This window comes from Chiloscyllium punctatum, chromosome 3, assembly GCF_047496795.1.
Source record: "Chiloscyllium punctatum isolate Juve2018m chromosome 3, sChiPun1.3, whole genome shotgun sequence".
Lineage (NCBI taxonomy): Eukaryota > Metazoa > Chordata > Chondrichthyes > Orectolobiformes > Hemiscylliidae > Chiloscyllium > Chiloscyllium punctatum.
In genome coordinates, this window is record NC_092741.1 from 101,313,642 (window position 1) to 101,333,467 (window position 19,826).

Below are 19,826 nucleotides of genomic sequence, written 5' to 3' on the forward strand. Positions count from 1 at the left end.
GACTCCTTAAAGTCTGCCTACCATCTACAAGGCACAAGTCAGGAGTATGATGGAATACTCCCCACTTGCCTGGATTAATGCAGCCCCAACAATACTCAAAACGCTCGACACCATCCATGACAAAGCAGTCCGCCTGATTGGCACTACATCCACAAGCATCCACTCCCTTCATCAACGACGCTCATTAGCAGCAATGTGTACTATCTACAAGATGCACTGCAAAAATTCATCAAAGACAACACCTTCCAAATCCACGACCACTTTCATCTAAAAGGACAAGAGCAACAGATGTATGGGAACATCACAACTTTCAAGTTCCCTTCCAAGCTGCTCACCATCCTGACTTGAAAATATATCGCCATTGCTTTACGGTCACTGGGTCAAAATCCTGGAATTCCCTCCCAAATAGCATTGCGGGTCAACTCACAGCAGGTGGACTGCAGCGGTTCAAGAAGGCAGCTCACCATCACTTCCTCAAGGGTAACTAGGGGTGGGCAATAAATGCTGGCCAGCCAGCAATGTCCACATCCCACAAAATGAATTTATAAAAACCCCAACGCATCCTGAATGAGCGAGTATTAGAACTGATTACAAGTTGGAATAGTGAATGACAGAAAAATATTTGTAAAAAGCAGTTGTCAAATCGTTCAAAGGAAATTTTTAAAGTTGGATAAAACCACTATACAATCATCCTTGAGCAGAGATAGTAAATAAAACATTTGCAGCTATTTTTACATTTGAACATAAATGTGGAACAACTGCTTAAAATAACTTCAGTGAAGGATATGGTTTAGAAAGTATCAGGACTCAAACTGGACTTGCCTTCTCAAAATATCCTTGCATTTCTAAGTCTTATACAACACTTTTACTCAACTTGCATAATGTCTCTTTGTTTGTCAAGATTCTAACTTTCCTTATACACAGTTTATTTTAAACTTTTAAAAAGCTCCATAATTAAAAGGTGACATAATTATGCCATGCTTGATTCTCCACTTTATTCAGCTTGTGTGTGGACATTGAGATGTTGTTTTCCCTGGCAATGAAATCTATGTTGAAACAACCTTAAAAGGAGGGGTGAACCATTTAAAACTAAGACGAGGAGTAATTTCTTCACTCAAAGAGTTGTACGTTTTGAGCACTGCAGACCCCAGATAATTATGGATGCACCATATTCAGTATATTCATATGAGTGAGACTGAGCGATTTTTGATAAAGGGAATGGGCGACGTTGAGCTGAGTACTACTGGAGCAGATTCAGATAGTCAGATGGATTACTCCTTCTCCTATTTCTGATGTACTAACGACAATTCTATCTCTGGAAGTAGCTAATTAATACAATATTAATACAATATTGACAAAATTCTCAATTGTATTTTCACTACCACATAGCAAGTAAGTGATAGGAAAGTGACATTTGAAGGAGCATAAAACTATTTTACTTACTCACTGATTACACCTTTAATAGCCAAGAAGGCCTCGGTCTTTATTTCCAGTTTTTATGAAGGTACTTCAGGATTAACATTTTTTTTTTAATTCACTCCCATGAGAATGTCACTGCCAATGAAGACATTTCTTTCTTATCCCAACTAACCTCAGAAAGTAGCAGTAAATTTAACAGAGGATCATGCTTGAACATTTCAGTAAGAAGTTAAGAAACTTGGAAGCACATATAGGCCAGACCAAGTGAGGATGCAAACTTTCCTTCCCTTTAGGTACATTATTGATTTTTAACAACAAAATGGTAGCTAACGAGTTTTGAGAAGATTTGTACCTCAGGTTGAGGTTCTGGATGTAGGTTTGCTCGCTGAGCTGGAAGGTTCATTTTCAGACGTTTTGTCACCATACTAGGTAATATCTTCAGTGAACCTCCAGCTTCGTCTGGAAGCTTACTAAAGATATTGCCTAGTATGGTGACAAAACGTCTGAAAATGTACCTTCCAGCTCAGCGAGCAAACATACATCCAGAATGGTAGCTGTACAATGCCTATTTGATAACACTGGCTTTTTATTCCAGGCTTTGATTCATTAACTGAATTTAAATTCTCCACTGGGAAATTGTGACCGTTATGGTCATATTTGAATTAATGTTAGAATCATTAGTACAAATATCTGGATTACTCATCCAAAAACATAACACTGCCACCACAGGTAGGGGCTGGAACATGATCAACTGCAATGATCATCAATTTTAGAAAGTTTTCATTAGGCACAAAAGTGGACTATTTTTGGCAGGAAGAGCTGAGTTACCAAGAAATCTCAATCACTGCTTCTAACAAGAAAGTTTGCATTGTCACCGGGCAGCATGGCTGCTGAAACATCCATAGAAAGCGTCTGGTGGTGAATCTTGGACACCTTGAAGAGCATGGTACCACCCTGTTTACATCATAGCCCGCGGCTTGTAAAAGCAAAAATACTACATTTGTGAGGAAAATCTCAAATAAAAGCCTGAGCAGTTGTTGTCCTGCACTGGACGTTTATATGCAGAATATATTCAACAGTACTTAATATGCTATACAACACAAAAAAGGGGATGGCTTTCATAAAGCTAATATGCATCACAGCTTATTAAATAAGAACCATCATTAATAATTAATAGAATATGCATCAAGTGAGAAATTCCCATTCCATTTGCACTAGTGCCTTTAAAGGCTGGGAAGTTTGGATCATTTGTAATTCAACAATATTCCCAATTTATTTACCAAAGATTATCTGGTTAATAAAAAAGGTTACCTGACTAAAAATACCTATAGAGTTGCCAAAATGTTCTTCTATACTATGCTGAATTCAATGAACCATTCGTTACAGCAGCTCCACTATATGGCACTTTTGCAACTCAAATCCTGTAATACACTACCACAATTATCACAAACAGTGTTTGATTTAACAGAATGACAATTTATAGTAAATCATCAGATTTAAAAGTTGTGCATACATTTTGTTACCATAAATACATCAAACTGATAGAAAGAATTAGTGTTCAAGGACCATCCCCTCAATGATCTGTTAAATTAGACATGGCAATGGAATAATGTACTTTATGCTGCAAGACCAAAGGATCCTGTTAAATTATTGTTACTTCGATTAATTAAGCACTATAATTCCAAATCCCATTTCAATTTTAAACTGTTTATGCATTAAAAAAAGTTTTACATAAGGATTAAAAAGTTGAGCTAATTCACACCTGATCCCCTTTATCAAGTTCCTATAATTTGATTGTGTACATTTCACTCTCAAATGCAGAAACTGATGCTCATTGATAACATGAACACATCCATGACATCATCTTGCTGACATAAGTTTACAAAATGGGTTTTGACACATGGCAAGCAAGATAAGCTGAAATAGTTTCAAAAAATTAACCATTTAAATTGGTGCATAATGATCAAGTTTTTGAAATACATTCAAAGCCATTGGTTTCTGAAAATAGTCAACAGGACTAGCCAATGAGCACAGAAGAAGGATTAATTTCAAAAACTATCAAAGTTAAAAAGGATTGGTTTTCAATAAAATCTCAACTCCAAAGGATTCGCCTGAGATTTGTACAATGTTAAATACTCAAGACTCATTTTAAATTTCAAAAGCTTTTGTAAAATTGCTTATTACCTTTAACTTAAAGATCCTATAACCCTTTTTAAAAACAATCCACCTAATTAAATTCAAGGTCAAAAAGTGATTTTGACCTGTTTCAACTATATCACTCAGAGCGAACTGCTAATACAGACTGAAAATGGTGAGGTTATGAGAACAATAAAAAATGAAGGGAAGAACGTTTATTATCATTTATAAATTTGACTACAGGCCTAAAAGAGTTTTGTAAAACCCCATTGAAAAAAGGAAGCCACATCTCCAGCCAAACATTTCAGCCACCAATACAGTACAGAAACATGTTTTAAAAAAAACACTTTGTCACAAGGTTTTCTTAAGCAAATTAAGTCAAATTCCTATGGAGAAAACACTATGCACAGTCAATTTCAAAGCTATCCGCATTCCATATCAAAGGAAAAAGCAAAATGCATTATCGGAATTTTTGACGTGGATAAATGTTTACAACAGCCGGGCATAGTCATTTCAGTTGTTGCTCGTATACTTTTGAGCTCAGACGCCATGCCAAACAGAAGAAATTCCTTTTTTTTTACCCTGACTGTAATAATCCATTGCCATCTTTTTATGCAGCCGCTCTGAAATCCATCCAAGCTGTCTGACCTGCCTCCATGAATGCAATGCAGTCAATAGTTTTTTTTTAAAAATCACTCAGTATAGCAAAAGATCATACATTCTCCTTCAACAACTGTTATAAATAGACAGTTAGTCACAATTAAATAGTCAGGCTAACCAGTCATTTCCCAAGCCTGTGAAAACAAAAGTTCAAATTTTAAGTCCTGTAGCTGTATTTTGCCCCATGGCATTTTATTCCTTTGCAAGGGGTTGTGGAAGAGTGGGGGGTTAGGAGGGGGGTTGGTGGTTTGTGGGGGAGGGGGGCGGAAATGGAAGGAGGAGAAATACAACAACAGCCAGCAAACAAAGGAGACTGTTTCAATTCAGCTGTGCCAAGTATTGCCTGCTTTTCTTTGCACTCTCTCAGCATGGCATCCATCCCAAGCATCTCTGGCAACACTCCAGCCAGTGCCAATCTGTCTAATCCAGCTCCCAAAAGGTACCTTCCTGGATCGTTTCGCAAAACAAACAAGATCAACCGAACTGCCACCGGATTCTGGCAGATTTCAATTCTGCAGCTGCCAACTTCCTCACACGCTGCAATCTTTTTTTTCATACTGATCTGCTGTGCAATAACATGCCACTAAAAGTTTATTAAAGAAAGAGTTATCAAGCACTGTAGAGAATGCAAAGAACTCACATTCTCCTTCTCTCTCTTTCTCTCCCTCTACCTCACTGGAAGTGTCCATATGTGACACAAGCACCACCTGCAGCTTGGAGGACTTTGTTGGTGGCCAACCTGTCAGTAGACTCCTTAATACGAGCTCCAGTTTCTATTCACAAAGAAAACCAGGTGATTTCAGAGTGGCAAATCTTTCACATTTATTTCATAAAAGAGCCCATGCATATTACCAAACTCCTTGCACACAGAACTGTAATGATCAATGTATCAGGACCTACCTCCAGCATTATTACAACTGGTTTTAACATGGACTTACTTAATTATGCATCTCCCATCAAGCTGTAAAAGGTTATCGATATTCTGGTGAATTAAATTTTCAGCAACTGTATTACTCACTTAGATTATACTACCTGCTAAGCATTTTAATTTAAATTAAAATATACACATAATATCAAATCAAAACTCAAATATAATTAACCAGTAAAACTGATCATAAATTCCAATTTTTGCTCTTTATGATTTATAACAGACCTTTGTTTCTGGTTAGGGAATAATACGGAGACAGTTGATACTAGAGTATACAAACTGTAGTAACAGCTAAACACAGCAGCCTCTACACTATAATGGGCAGCCACTGTACCAACTCAGAGAACCTACTGCCGAAGTACATTTGTGTACAAGAGCATCTGTTCAAGTTATTTGAAGATACCAAAGAAACTTCTCTACTGTGGACAGAAATAACAAATCAAAGCGTTTGTGGCTGTTTCTAAACTGATGTTCTTGTATTAGCAACATAAGAAAAAGTCAAACCAAATGCAGAACAAAAAACATTTTGTCTCATTCTGGTTCAGAAAATAAAGTTTAATATTTTAGAATATATGGTTTTAAAACAAACAGATTTCCTCATTCAGAAATTTAAGCACACAAAATAAACCACATTTCCATTTTTTAAAAAAATCTGGGTCACTTTGCAGAATCTTTCACTGAAGCCAATTTTATTTTCCAAAAATGAAATTGCGAAACAAGAAAATCTAATGCAACCCATCGACCCCATTCCTTCCATGAATGTTCCTATTGGGGAACGGCACACTTTAGTTTCCGATCAGATATTTCTCTCTCGCACAAGCCAATTAAACAATATTTCAATTACCTGCCTAATCTTACAGCCCCCACTATTCTTTTTCTTGACTGTTGTTTTCCTTAGATAACATTGCTAAGATCCCTGCTTAAAGTAATGTTGATAAAAGTCAACTTCATCAGGCAACTGTTGGGAATATTGCGTGCAATTCTGGTCTCCTTTCTATCAGAAAGATGTGAAATTTGAAAGGGTTCAGAAAAGATTTACAAGGATGTTGTCAGGGTTGGAGGATTTGAGCTATAGGGAGAGGTTCAATAGACTGAAGCTCTTTTCACTGGAGTGTCGGAGGCTGAGGGGTGACCATACAGAAGCTTACAAAATTATGAAGGGCATGGATAGGATAAATAAACAAAGTTCAAAGTTTGTGAGAAGATTTGTAGCTCGGGTGTTCGTTGTGGTTCTGTTCGCCGAGCTGGGAATTTGTGTTGCAGACGTTTCGTCCCCTGTCTAGGTGACATCCTCAGTGCTTGGGAGCCTCCTGTGAAGCGCTTCTGTGATCTTTCAGAATCGGAGAAAAGATCACAGAAGCGCTTCACAGGAGGCTCCCAAGCACTGAGGATGGGACGAAACGTCTGCAACACAAATTCCCAGCTCAGCGTACAGAACCACAACAAATAATCAAAGTCTTTTCACTGGGTTGGGGGGAGTCCAGAACTAGAGGGCATAGGTTTAGAGTGAGAGAGGAAGAATATAAAAGGGACATAAGGAGCAACTGTTTCACGCAGAGGGTGGTACGGGTATGGAACGAGCTGCCAAAGGAAGTCGTCAAGGTTGTTACAATTGCAACATTTAAGAGGCATCTGGATTGGTATATGAATAGGAAGGGTTTGGAGGAATATGGTCCGCCTGCTGGCAGGTGGGACTAGATTGGGTTGGGATAACTGGTCGGCATGGACGGGTTGGACCGAAGGGTCTGTTTCCGTACTGTACATCTCTATGGGTCTACATAAAACATCCAAGTAGTGACTCTGAACAGGCAGATTCAACATTAACAGTCAAAGGGAATTGGATAAATACTTGAAGGTTAATTTGCTAGAACTAGCTATCATCAGTTATATCAAAAGCTGAATTTTATTCTCAATGGATTTCCCCTTGTAATCCTTCAAATCACAGGAAACAATAGCAGAGACCTTCATGTCACTGCCATCTCTTTGCTGGAGCAATCCAAAATGTTTCCCATTGCCATGCTTTCAGCCATGTGAGAACATGCTCCATGCTATTATAGCTCTCTGCATAAAAACAATTCTCCTGAGAGAAGGGGGAGTGGCGTTGTTGATAAGGGATAGCATTACAGCTGTGCTGAGGGAGGATATTCCTGGAAATAAATCCAGGGAAGTTATTTGAGTGGAACTGAGAAATAAGAAAGGGATGATCACCTTATTGGGATTGTATTATAGACCCCCTCATAGTCAGAGGGAAATTGAGAAACAAACTTGTAAGGAGATCTCAGCTATCTGTAAGAATAATTGGGTGGTTATGGTAGGTGATTTTAACTTTCCAAACATAGACTGGGACTGCCATAGTGTTAAGGGTTTAGATGGAGAGGAAATTGTTAAGTTTTTACAAGACAATTTTCTGATTCAGTATGTGAATGTACCTCTACAGAAGGTGCAAAGCCTGATCCAACTCTTGGGAAATAAGGCAGGGCAGGTGACTGAGGTATCAGTGGGGGAGCACTTTGGGGCCAGTGACCATAATTCTATTAGATTTAAAATAGTGATGGAAAAGGATAGACCAGATCTAAAAGTTGAAGTTCTAAATTGGAGTAAGGCTAATTTTGACGGTATTAGGCAAGAACTTTCAAAGGCTGACTGGGGACAGATGTTCGCAGGTAAAGGGATGGCTGGAAATTGGGAAGCCTTCAGAAATGACATAATGAGAATCCAGAGAAAGTATATTCCTGTTAGGGTTAAAGGGAAGGCTGGTAGATATAGGGAATGCTGGATGACTAAAGAAATTGAGGGTTTGGTTTAAAAAAAAGAAAGGAGCATATGTAAGGTATAGACAGGATAGATTGAGTGAATCCTCAGAAGAGTATAAAAGCAGTAGGAGTATACTTAAGAGAGAAACCAGGAGGGCAAAAAGGGGACATGAGCTAGCTTTGGCAAATAGAATTAAGGAGAATCCAAAGGGTTTTTACAAATATATTAAGGACAAAAGGGTAACTCAGGAGAGAATAGTTCCCCTCAAAGATCAGCAAGGTGGCCTTTGTGTGGAGCCACAGAAAATGGGGGAGATACAAAATGAGCATTTTGCATCAGTATTTACGGTGGAAAAGGATATGGAAGATATAGACTGTAGGGAAATAGATGGTGACATCTTGCAAAATGTCCAGATAACAGAGGAGGAAGTGCTGGACGTCTCGGAATGCATAAAGGTGGATAAATCCCCACAACCTGATCTGGTTTACCCTGGAACTCTGTGGGAAGCGAGAGAAGAGATTGCTGGCGCTCTTGCTGAGATATTTGTATTATCGATAGTCACAGGTGAAGTGCCAGAAGATGGAGGTTGGCTAACGTGGTGCCACTATTTAAGAAGGGTGGTAAGGACAAGCCAGGGAACTTCAGACCAGTGAACCTGACGTTGGTGGTGGGCAAGTTGTTGGAGGAAATCTTGAGGGACAGGATGTACATGTATTTGGAAAGGCAAGGACTGATTAGGGATAGTCAACATGGCTTTGTGCATGGAAAATCATGTCTCACAAAGTTGAGTGAGTTTTTTGAAGAAGTAACAAAGAGGATTCATGAGGGCAGAGCGGCAGATGTGATCTATATGGACTTCAGTAAGGCGTTCGACAAGGTTCCCCATGGGAGACTGATAGCAAGGTAGATCTCACAGAATACAGGGAGAACTAGCCATTTGGATATAGAACTGGCTCAAAAGGTAGAAGACAGAGGGTGGTGGTAGCGGGTTGTTTTTCAGACTGGAGGCCTGTGACCAGTGGAGTGCCACAAGGATCGGTGCTGAGCCCTCTAATTTTAGTCATTTACATAAATGATTTGGATGTGAGTAAGTAGCACAGTTAGTAAGTTTGCAGATGACACCAAAATTAGAGGTGTAGTGTACAGCGAAGAGGGATACCTCAGCTTACAACAGGATCTGGACCAGATGGGCCAATGGACTGAAAAGTGGCAAATGGAGTTTAATTCAGGTAAATGCGAGGTGCTGCATTTTGGGAAAGCAAATCTTAGCAGGACTTATACACGTAACGGTAAAGTCCTAGGGAGTGTTGCTGAACAAAGAGACCTTGGAGTGAAGGTTCATAGCTCCTTGAAAGTGGAGTCGCAGGTAGATAGGATAGTTAAGGAGGTGTTTGGTATGCTTTCTTTTACTGGTCAGAGTATTGAGTACAGGAGTAGGGAGGTCATGTTGCGGCTGTACTGAGCATTGGTTAGGCCACTGTTGGAATATTGCACGCAATTCTGGTCTCCTTCCTGTTGGAAAGATGTTGTGAAATTTGAAAGGGTTTGGAAAAGATTTACAAGGATGTTGCCAGGGAGAGGCTGAACAGGCTGGGGCTGTTTTGCCTGCAGCGTTGGAGGCTGAGGGGTGACCATATAGGAGGTTTACAAAATTATGAGGGGCATAATTAGGGTAAATAGACAAAGTCATTTCTCCGGGGTTGGGGAGTCCAGAACTAGAATGCATAGGTTTAGGGTGAGAGGGGAAAGATATAAAAGAGACCTAAGGGGCAACGTTTTCACACAGAGGGTGTTATGTTTATGGAATGAGCTGCCAGAGGAAGTGGTGGAGGCTGGTACAACTGCAACATTTAAGAGGCATTTGGATAGGTATGAGTAGGTTTGGAGGGATATGGGCTAGGTGCTGGCAGGTGGGACTAGATTGGGTTGGGATATCTGGTCGGCATGGACGTGTAGGGACCGAAGGGTCTGTTTCCATGCTGTACATCTCTACGACTCTTCACTCCCTTCATGAAAATTTTTAATTCATAAAACGGTCCCATATTGCCAACCAAAGGGAATCATCTTTTTCTATTCAAGAGCAAAACTTCCTCAAAATGCAAAACTATCTTTTGCAATGCCAGAAACTGACACAGACAGCAGAATTCCAGCAAACAGAAAACAGTTTGTGGAGGGTCTCTCTCCTGGGTGTTAATTTTATGGTTTTAAATCATTTTCAGTTTTGTTAGCACCTCTGGATGCACTTCCAGTCTGTATCTCCAATCTTTCCTAATAAACTTATATACATTGATTTGATCTCCAAAACAGCACAATACGCTCGAAGCTAGAATGATAGGACAATATGGCAACGAAAGGAGGTTATACAGCACATCACCCTAAGTCAGTTCTTTTAAGGAGCTCTCCAAAAGCTGTAACTCCATAACTCCACATGGTCAAGGAAACAAGGTGGAAAGAGGGTCTCAGTGAATTATCTCTTTATTTGACAGATATAATTATTTTGTTTTTCTGGGTTGTAACCATTTTATGATTCAATGCGCTTCTGGTTCTTGTACCCATCACCTTGAATCTGTCTTTTTAGTTACAAATCCTTCAGCCATTGGAAAGCATTTGTAATTATTTATATCAATGATTTTGACCAACTCTCTTAGACCTTCTCAACCTTCTCTGCTCAGAGAACAACCCAATTTCCTCCACAATCTTGTTGGAGTCAATCTTAAGTTTCCCTTTTAAAAGGACTTAACTTCAGCGTCAGCAACCTTCATTTGCAGCAGCAGCAGGAGCGATGAGAGCAAGGAACAAGGGGCTGCCAGGAAGGTAAAGTTCCCTCTTAAAAAGGACTTAACGCAACCGTCAGTGGTTTCATTTGCAAAAGCAGCAGAAGCAGTTAGAGTGAGGAGCTGAGTGGGAGCGCTCGAACTGTGTTCTGGCAAAGTGAGTGAACCAATATATTTGGGCAGTAGCTGAACCAGAGACACTACAAATGTGGTGTCTCCCACCCGCCCTCCTCCTCTAACCAAAAAAAACTCTGTGGTACATTGATAAGGTAAGGCTTTTCTATTTTTTTTAATCGTATGATTGGTAAAAAAAATTCTTATCTTGCCTTTTTCATTTATCTAAGTTACGCTTATGATTAAAAATGGCAGGAGCTCTCAGACCAGTGTTATGCTCCTCTTGCTCAATGTGGGAGCTCCAGGATGCGGCTGACGTCCTTGACTCCTTCATGTGCAGAAGGTGTGTCCAGCTGCACTCTTGTTTGACTGCATGACGGCTCTGGAGCTGCGGATGGACTCATTTTGGAGCGTATGTGATGCTGAAGTAGTCTTGGACAGCACGTTTACTGAATGTGGGTTGCTCTTTGGAGGGTCGGTGTGGACTTATTGGGCCGAAGGGCCTGTTTTCACACTGTTCTTTGTAATCTCACCAGCACTCAAAGCATTGACATCTTTCCCACAAAGTATGGAACCCAGAATATAAATGCCTAACGTGTTTTATAAAATGTTTTAATTTTTAATGTTGAAGTTGTTAATTTTTAGATATAAACAGAAAATGATGCAAATAAACAATAAAGTCTGCAGCATTTGTGGACAAAGAAACTGTTTATCTTTCAGGCCAAGTTCAACTTATATATTCATAGACACATATGTGTATATATTCATATATTACAAACTAATCAATGGACAAAAAGAAAAGAGAACAAAAAATTGATCCAACTTTAACTTCTACTATCATCAAACCCAATGTCCGATGAACACAAACTTTTTTCTTCCCTGTTTGTCAATCAATTTTCGACTCATCTGCTACATTGTCTGATATCATATCTCTTCTGAAAGCCTTTTGAAAATCCTGAGATGCACGCCATCTACTACATGCCCTTTGCCTACACAGTCACTTTTATACAATACCCACATTTCGTAAATGCAGCATGCCTCTAAATAAATCACACAGATTGTCTTTCATTATACCATTAATTTCTACAGGATCAGTAGTTTCATCTCAACTTTAAAAAAATGCTGTTAAACTAGGTGATCTATAATTACATGTACATAGTGTTAAGTTTACAGTCCTCTAGATAAATAAATTGTTACAGAGAACTAAAGGGAAAATTTTTCAATAATCTGACATAGGTATGATATTTTGAATATGACAATGAGCTTCCTCCCATGGTCTTCAATCACCAGTACCTATCCCAGAAGCAGTGCAAAAGTTACCAGTGAGCACAGTAGTGTACAGTCAAGAAAAATTACCCCAACATTAACTTCAGACCCATGATAAGGCAACCTCCTGTTGATTACCACCTACTGCCCACCAAACTGATGAATCAATACACCTCCCTGTGAACATCACTTCAAAAGAAGTACAAGGGTAGGAAGGAGGCAGAGTGTGCCCTAGGTTGGCAACTTCCACATGTGTTGCCAAAAGTGATTCAGTAGTCACTGACTAGTCAAGTTCTGAATAACATGCCTGCCAGACTGTGCTTGTGAGCGTAGTGAGACAATCAGCTCAAAAAGGGAAAAACAACTCAGGCTGATCCTCACCAATATTATTGTAGATATAGCTAACCATAACAGTGCTGGAATGCTTTACCATCAGAGTTCTTATGGAGATAAAATGTTCTGTCTTCACATTGAGAGCACCCAACAATATGTTCTGTACTATCATCACTGTAATAAATGGAATCGATTCAGAACAAAAATGTGCATCTATGAATCCTTTAGGCCGTCAACATTTGCAAAATTATATTGCACGAATTTTAACCTCACAGCAGAGCATATCCCTCATTTCACTATTATCCACAGGCAAGGGGCTAACAGTGATTCAACGAGGAATGTGAAAAAAGTATACCAAGAGTAGCATCAGGAATATCCTCATCTGGTGAAGTCATAAGACTACTCCTGGTATACTTTTTTCACATTTGTTGCTACATGCATGAATAACAAATGCATCATCCATACAGAGCTAAATAATCCTACAACCAACAGATCAGTTCAAATTTCTGGAGTCCTACAATTAAGCAACTAGTGGGGAATATTTTTATACTCAAGAATGGTGGAGACCAGGTACGTGAGTGCAAATTACAAAGCTGAAGGATTCACAGCCATTTTCATTTTAAAGGGTTAACAGTAAAAGTGAAAATCCCTATTGTCCCAGGGAACCCTGGGCTGCTCTCTCTCATTAGAGAGAAACAACTGGTGGTCAATTCAACCTGAGGGTCACTGTGCCTCAGGTGAATAGCAAAGTTAAGGAGGCTAGGCCTCAGGGTGACCTCAAAGGCTTGAACCTGCTCTGCTGGCATCACTGCGCACCACAAACAGGCAGTTTCGAGAATCCAACTCAACCTCAAGTTAAAATCTCCAGATTCAGGTCTTTAGCCAATTTGCTTCACTTTTTGTGATGCTGTAAAAATAATGACTGAGTGCATGGAGTACAGCAAAGGCTAGAGGCCCTAATCAAACACAACTATAGAACTGATAATCAATATCTCACAGCTTACTATACTCCTAGCAGAGCTGTTCCAGTACAACTACTGCTTCATCAATGGCCTTCCCTCCATCATAAAGTCAGAGGTGAAGAAGTTCACAGTTGATTACACCATGGTTATTGCCTCTTGTAATTCCTCAAATAATGCAGCAGTCTCTGCACTCAGCAAAACCTGGACAACATTCAAGTGACAAGTAACATTAACTCCCACAAGTGCTAGCCAATGAGAAATTCCAACAAAAGTCACTTTCTAGTCATCTCACCTTGAAATTCAATAGCATTACAAATCACTAAATCATCAACTACTAACATGTGAGGAGTTACCAATAACCAGGAACAGAGCTTGACTAGCTATATAAATATTGTGGCTATGGAAGCAGATCAGAGTCTGAAAATTTTGAGGCAAGGGGCACATTTCCTGATTCCCAAGCACTGTCCATTGTCTAGAAGGTAAAGGTCAGGTTGTAATGAAACAATCTCCATTTACCTGGATGAGTGCAGCTCTAAGAATACTCAAGCAGCTCAACACAGCCTACAACAAAGCAGTCTGCTTGACTGGTACTTCATCCAGCGCTTTAAGCCTCACGGCCTCCACTACCAGTGCAATGTGACTATCGCATCTATAAGATGCACTGCAATAATTTACCAAAGCATTATCAAAATACTTTTCAAAGCAGTAATTCTACCAGCTAAAGGATAAGGACAGGAGGAGCATAGGAACAGCACTTTTTGAAATCTTCCCCCAAATCATACACCATCTGGACTTGGAAACATGTCATTGTTGAGGGAAAACCTTACCCAACAGCACAGTGGGTGCACTTCCACCATGTGAATTACAGAAACTAAAAAAGGGTTGCTCAATATCACATTCTTCAGGAGAGGTAGGGGTGGACAATAATACTTTGCCTAGTTAGCTTCACCTCTACCCAAAGAATGAATAAAATTAAACAGGAAATTTGAGAATAAAGCAAGATTTATCATTTTACTATAGTTTTCATACTGTTCATATCACAGAAAAATATCCAAAATAAACTCATTTGTTAATAATCAAAACTCAAATGATATGTAAAAAGCAGAATTCAATTCATCATACATTTTTCAGAAGGTAAGAAGTTGAAGACTCTGTGATAAAGAAGGCCCCAAATTTAAAATAAAACTTCACCTACTATTCATTTATTTTTGACTCAAGGAAGACTGTGCAGAACAAAGCAAAAATATACAAAAGAATTGCAATTAAAACAGTTTTACATGTCTTACCTTGATATTTTAACTTTATTCAGGTTAAGCATTCACACTTACACAAAAGAACCTGGTCTTTGAATTCAGAAAGATACTAATCATTTCTAAAAATGTCAAATCTACTTCAAACATACAATTAATTTTAGTATTTTAGAAAAGAAAAAAAGATATGCTGTCAAAACTGTTTGTCTTGCTCAGATGCAAGAATGCTAAATTTCAAAAGAGAGCGTCAATTTACACTGCAAGAGAAAAGGATGCTGATTGTTTGACAAGTTAGCTCTGGTTGGTCAAAGCATTGCTATGGAGAATGTAGCAGGGAACTATTGTCATGCAGGTTTTTAAATAACTTTAAAAAGGAGTATTGCCTGGACATCTTTTTCCCTGAAAAGCATGGAGTCTTTTGTGTTTGCACATACATAGTTTCTAGAAAATATAATTTTGCCAAATGATGAAGCTAAATTAATTGTTAGCATAATTCTTAGCAGATTTGGACAAGTATTTAATAGGCTTTTATTATACTCAGAACTCTGTTTCTAGCCAAAGGAAAGTGCTGTGATAAAATCCTCCAACAATTGGAATGTATGGCCTATATACCTGGCACCACAATGGCACAGAAATTCAGATTATCAAACACTCAAATAAGCAGTACTCATTTACATGCAGGCAAAATGTTTTTTTGGCATGACTGCAGCATCCTGTTAGTGGAAAATACCACAGGTGTTGCTTCTGTAAAGTACAAGAGTGAAATGGTCAGCTTCGTATGTCACTGAAGTTTGAGATAGCTTACCATTCAGAGTAATTTGCAGTAGATTGATATTGCGACCCACTAACATAGTATGCTGTAAATTGAGCCCCGCCATTCCAGAAGTCGCACAGAATGTTAAAAGTTTTTTTTTACAAGTACACTCAGCACTCCAATTTAGCTTCCAGACAAAGTTTGATGGACCAGGTTTCTGTATTAAAATGAATTATTTAATTTTAAATAAATAATGAGACTATAGCCGGATGTAGGCTTGCTCACTGATTTGGAAGGTTCATTTTCAGATGTTTCATCACCATACTAGGTAACATCATCAGTGAGCCTCCAGATAAAGCACTGGTGGCATGGCCTGCTTTCTAATTTATGTATTTAGGGTTCCTTGGGTTGGTGATGTCACTTCCTGTGGTGACACCATTTCCTGTTCATTTTCTCAGGGGGTGGTAAATGGTACCAAGTCAATGTGTTTGTTGACAGAGTTCTGGTTGGAATGCCATGCTTCTAGGAATTCTCTTGCATGTTTCTGGCTTGTCCTAGGATGGATGTGTTGTCCCAGTCAAAGTGGTGTCCTTCCTCATCTCTATGTAAGGATACTGGTGAGAGTGGGTCATGTCTTTTTGTGACTAGTTGATGTTCATGTATCCTGGTGGCTAGTTGACGTTCATGTATCTTGGTGACTAGTTTTCTGCCTGTTTGAAAATTGCTCAGCGTGCAAATCTACATCCAGAACCTCTACCTGAGCTACAAATATTCTCAAAAGACTATAGCTGCAAGTAATTAGATATAAACTATTGACATCGAACACAATGAATAAAACTCTCCCCCAAACACAGGCATACAGACAAACAAATAGGGAAAACGGGTTATTAGCAGAGGTAGAAACAATCAGTTAAGGTTCGCCATTCCCAAGTTTGCTGACGACACAATCGTGGTATGGCAGATATCAAACAACGAGTCAGAATAGATAAAGGAGATAGGAGGTCAAGAGCAGACAAAATTTGACCTACTCTTGAGAAATAGGGCAGGACAGGCAACGGAGGTGACAGTGGGGGAGCAGTGACCGCAGTTCTATTAATTTTAAAAACAGTTATGGAGAGGGACAAAACTGGCCCACAGGTTCAAGTTCTACATTGGGGCAAGGCAAATTTTGATGGAATTAGACAGAAGCTTGCAGGGGTTCATTGGAGTAGTTTGTTTGCAGGCAAAGGGACCTCCGGCAAGCGGGAGGTCTTTAAAAATGAGACAGCTAGTGTCTATATGTTCCTGTGAAGTTGAAGGGCAAGGTTGGAGAAAGTGAGGACTGCAGATGCTGGAAATCAGAGTCGAGAGTGTGGTACTGGAAAAGGACAGGTCAAGCAGCATCCAAGGAGCAGGAGAATCAACGTTTTGAGCATAAGCCCTTCATCAGGAATGAGAAAGCCAAGGTTGGCAGGAATGGGGAACCCTGGAAGACAAGGGTTTGTCCAGAAAAAAGGAGGTGGCGTGGCAGCTGGGATCAAGGGAATCCCTGGAAATACGCAGGGAATGTCGGGGTTCATAGGAGGAGGAAATCAGGAGAGTGAAAAGGGGTCATCATTCTCAGTTGGAAGATGAGGGGTGAATCTAAAGAAGTTTTTTTAAGTATACTAAAGGAAAAAGAATAACTAGAGAGAGAACAGAGTCCCTTGAGGACCAAAGTGGCCATGTATGTTGTGGTTCTGTTCGCCGAGCTGGGAATTTGTCTTGCAAACATTTTGTCCCCTGTCTAGGTGACATCCTCAGTGCCTGGGAGCCTCCTGTGAAGCGCTTCTATGCTGTTTCCTCCGGCATTTATAGTGGCCTGTCTCTGCCGCTTCCGGTTGTCAGTTCGAGCTGTCCACTGTAGTGGTACTCATCCACAGACTCTATCAACAAACACATCGACCTGGACCCAATATACCGGCCACTACCACAACAATAAATCTTCTACCAAACTTTGACCATGTATGTATAGAAATTGCAAGAGATGGGCAAGATTCTCAATGAATATTTCTCCTCTGTGTTTACCATGGAGAAAGACATGAAGACTTCGAAACTTGGGGAAGTGAGGGCGGCACGATGACTCAGTGGTTAGCACTGCTGCCTCACAGCACCAGTGATACAGGTTCGATTCCAGCCTTGGGCAACTGTTTGTGTGGTGTTTGCACATTCTCCCCATCTCTGCGTGGGTTTCCCCCGGGTGCTCCGGTTTCCTCCCACAGTCCAAAGATGTGCAGGTCAGGTGAATTGGCCATTCTAAATTGTCCATAGTGTTAGGTGCATTAGTCAGAGGGTAATGGGTCTGGGTGGGTTACTCTTCGGAGGGTCGGTGTGGACTTGTTGGGCCGAAGGGCCGTTTCCACATTGTAGGGAATCTAATCTAATATCTTAGGGACAGTCCATGTCACAGTAGAGAAGATGTTGTATGTATATATGCAGGTGGATACATCTCCTGGTCCTGACCAGATATATCCAAGAATACGGCAAGTGGCTAGAAAAGAAATTGCAGAGATACTTTTGCATCATTGTAAGCCACAGGTGAGGTCCTGGAAGACTAAAAAGTAGTGAATGTTGCGTCGTTATTCAAGAAGGGCTGCAAAGGAAAATCTGGGAACCAACCACCAGTAAGCCTAACATCTGTATTCGATGAAGTTAGTTGAGATGATTGAGGGATAAGATATACATGCATTTGGAAAGACAGGGATATGGTTAGGAGTGGTCAGCATGGCTTTGTGCATGAGAGATCATGCCTCACAAAGTAGAGTTCTTTGATGACTTGACCAGAAAGGTTAACAAGGGCAGGGCAGTAGATGTAGTCTACATGGATTTCAGTAAGGCCTTTGAAAAAATTCCACATGGTTGGCTGCCCTGGAATGTTAAATCGCATGGAATCCAGGGGGAAGCTGGCAAATTGGATACACAATTGGATTGTTGGTGGGAAGGAGAGGGTAATAGTGGAAGGATGCTTGGCGGACTGGAGACCTGTGACAAGTGGAGTGCCTCTGGAATCAGTGCGGGGTCAATTGCTGTTTGTTATCTATATCAATGATTTGGATGAGAATGTACAAGGCATGATTACTAAGTCCGCAGATGACACTAAATAGGAGGTATTGCGGACAGTGAGGAAGGTCGTCAAAAATAGAACCTTGATCAGCTGGGGCAAAGGGCCATAAAATGGCAAAAGGGGTTTAATGTAAATGAGTGTGAGGTCTTGCATTTTGGAAAGTCAAATCAATGTAGGAGTTTCATGGTGAATGGAAGGGCCTTGAGAAGTGTAGTGGAACAGAGGGATCTTGGAGTTCAGGTGCATGGTTCTCTGGAAGTGGAGTCACAGATAGACCGGGCAGTGAAGACGACACACTGGCCTTCATCAGTCAGGGCACTGAGTTTGGAAGTTGAGAATTTATGTTGCAGTTGTACAATGTTGGTGAGGCCACATTTAGATTGTGTTCAGCTTTGGTCATCTTGTTATAGGACGCATGTTAGTAAACTGAAAAGAGTGCAGAAGAAATGTACAAGGATGTTGCCAGGACTCAATAGTCATAGGGAGAGGTTGGACAAAGCTAGGACATTTATCTTTTGAAAAAAAAAGAGATTAAGAAGAGATTATTTTTAAAATCTGAATTTGTGTGGAAAGGGCCTTCATGTGCTTATCAATATCGATCTGTGGAGAGATTATTTTCCATTTTAAAATTTTATATTTCCAAAATCATGTTTAAAAAAAACAAATAAAAGCAAAGGAGAGACAGTTTTCCAACACAATTTGTATGTGCCAAGTGCTTTTCCATTTTTGGACAAAAAATATTTATGGAAAAAATAAACTGAGAGAGACAAAGATTGTTTATGTATGGAGCTTGAGAGAGACCTACAGGCGGATGGCTGCAGAAACGTATTTTTTAATCCAGACAATTACCATAACTCAATCTATACTGCTCATTATTTTATGAACTTCTATCAAGATGCCTCTCGATCTCCTACACCTCAGTGAAAAAGGTCCCAGCATTCCTTTACACCTCAAACCTTCCATACCCAGCAACATCCTTGTAAATCTCATCTGAATCCCCTCCAGCTTAATTGATTTTTTTTCTAATTTTTGTAAGCTTAATATTAAATCTGTAGGTAACGAAAGGTCGTTTATTTTTATATACAAGGCGCTATTGAGACCTTCTTATTTTTACGCTTAATGTTACTGAGGGCATACAAGAAACTGAGTGTGATGACTAAGTAGATTTAGACAAGTGATTACACAGCAGAATCAGATAGATGGTTTACTGTCAAGAAAGCTAAAAAAAGGTAATTCAGAAGTCTCCTGTGGTTATTCTTCTCTCACAAAAGATATTCCATTTTGGGAGCAAATTACTGCAAATGCTGGAACCTCAACTGAAAACAAAAAAATGCTGGAAATCACAGCATCCATAAAGAGAAAGCAAGTTAATGTTTCAAGTCTGGATGACTCTT

The 19,826-nt window shown here is 39.8% G+C and overlaps 1 protein-coding gene across 3 annotated transcripts in view; it reads right to left on the bottom strand.

The window, feature by feature from the left end:
• Nucleotides 1-19,826, bottom strand: part of msraa (methionine sulfoxide reductase Aa) — a 505,366-nt gene that overhangs the window by 441,543 nt on the left and 43,997 nt on the right. The window contains exon 1 of one of the 3 annotated variants that reach the window (XM_072557557.1): nucleotides 4,137-4,176. The exons of the other annotated variants lie outside the window; for them this stretch is intronic. Within the exon in view, the coding sequence (XP_072413658.1) occupies nucleotides 4,137-4,161 (25 nt within the window). The 5' untranslated portion in view covers nucleotides 4,162-4,176. Of the gene's footprint in view, nucleotides 1-4,136; nucleotides 4,177-19,826 lie in introns of those variants that run through there. 3 annotated transcript variants of the gene reach the window in all.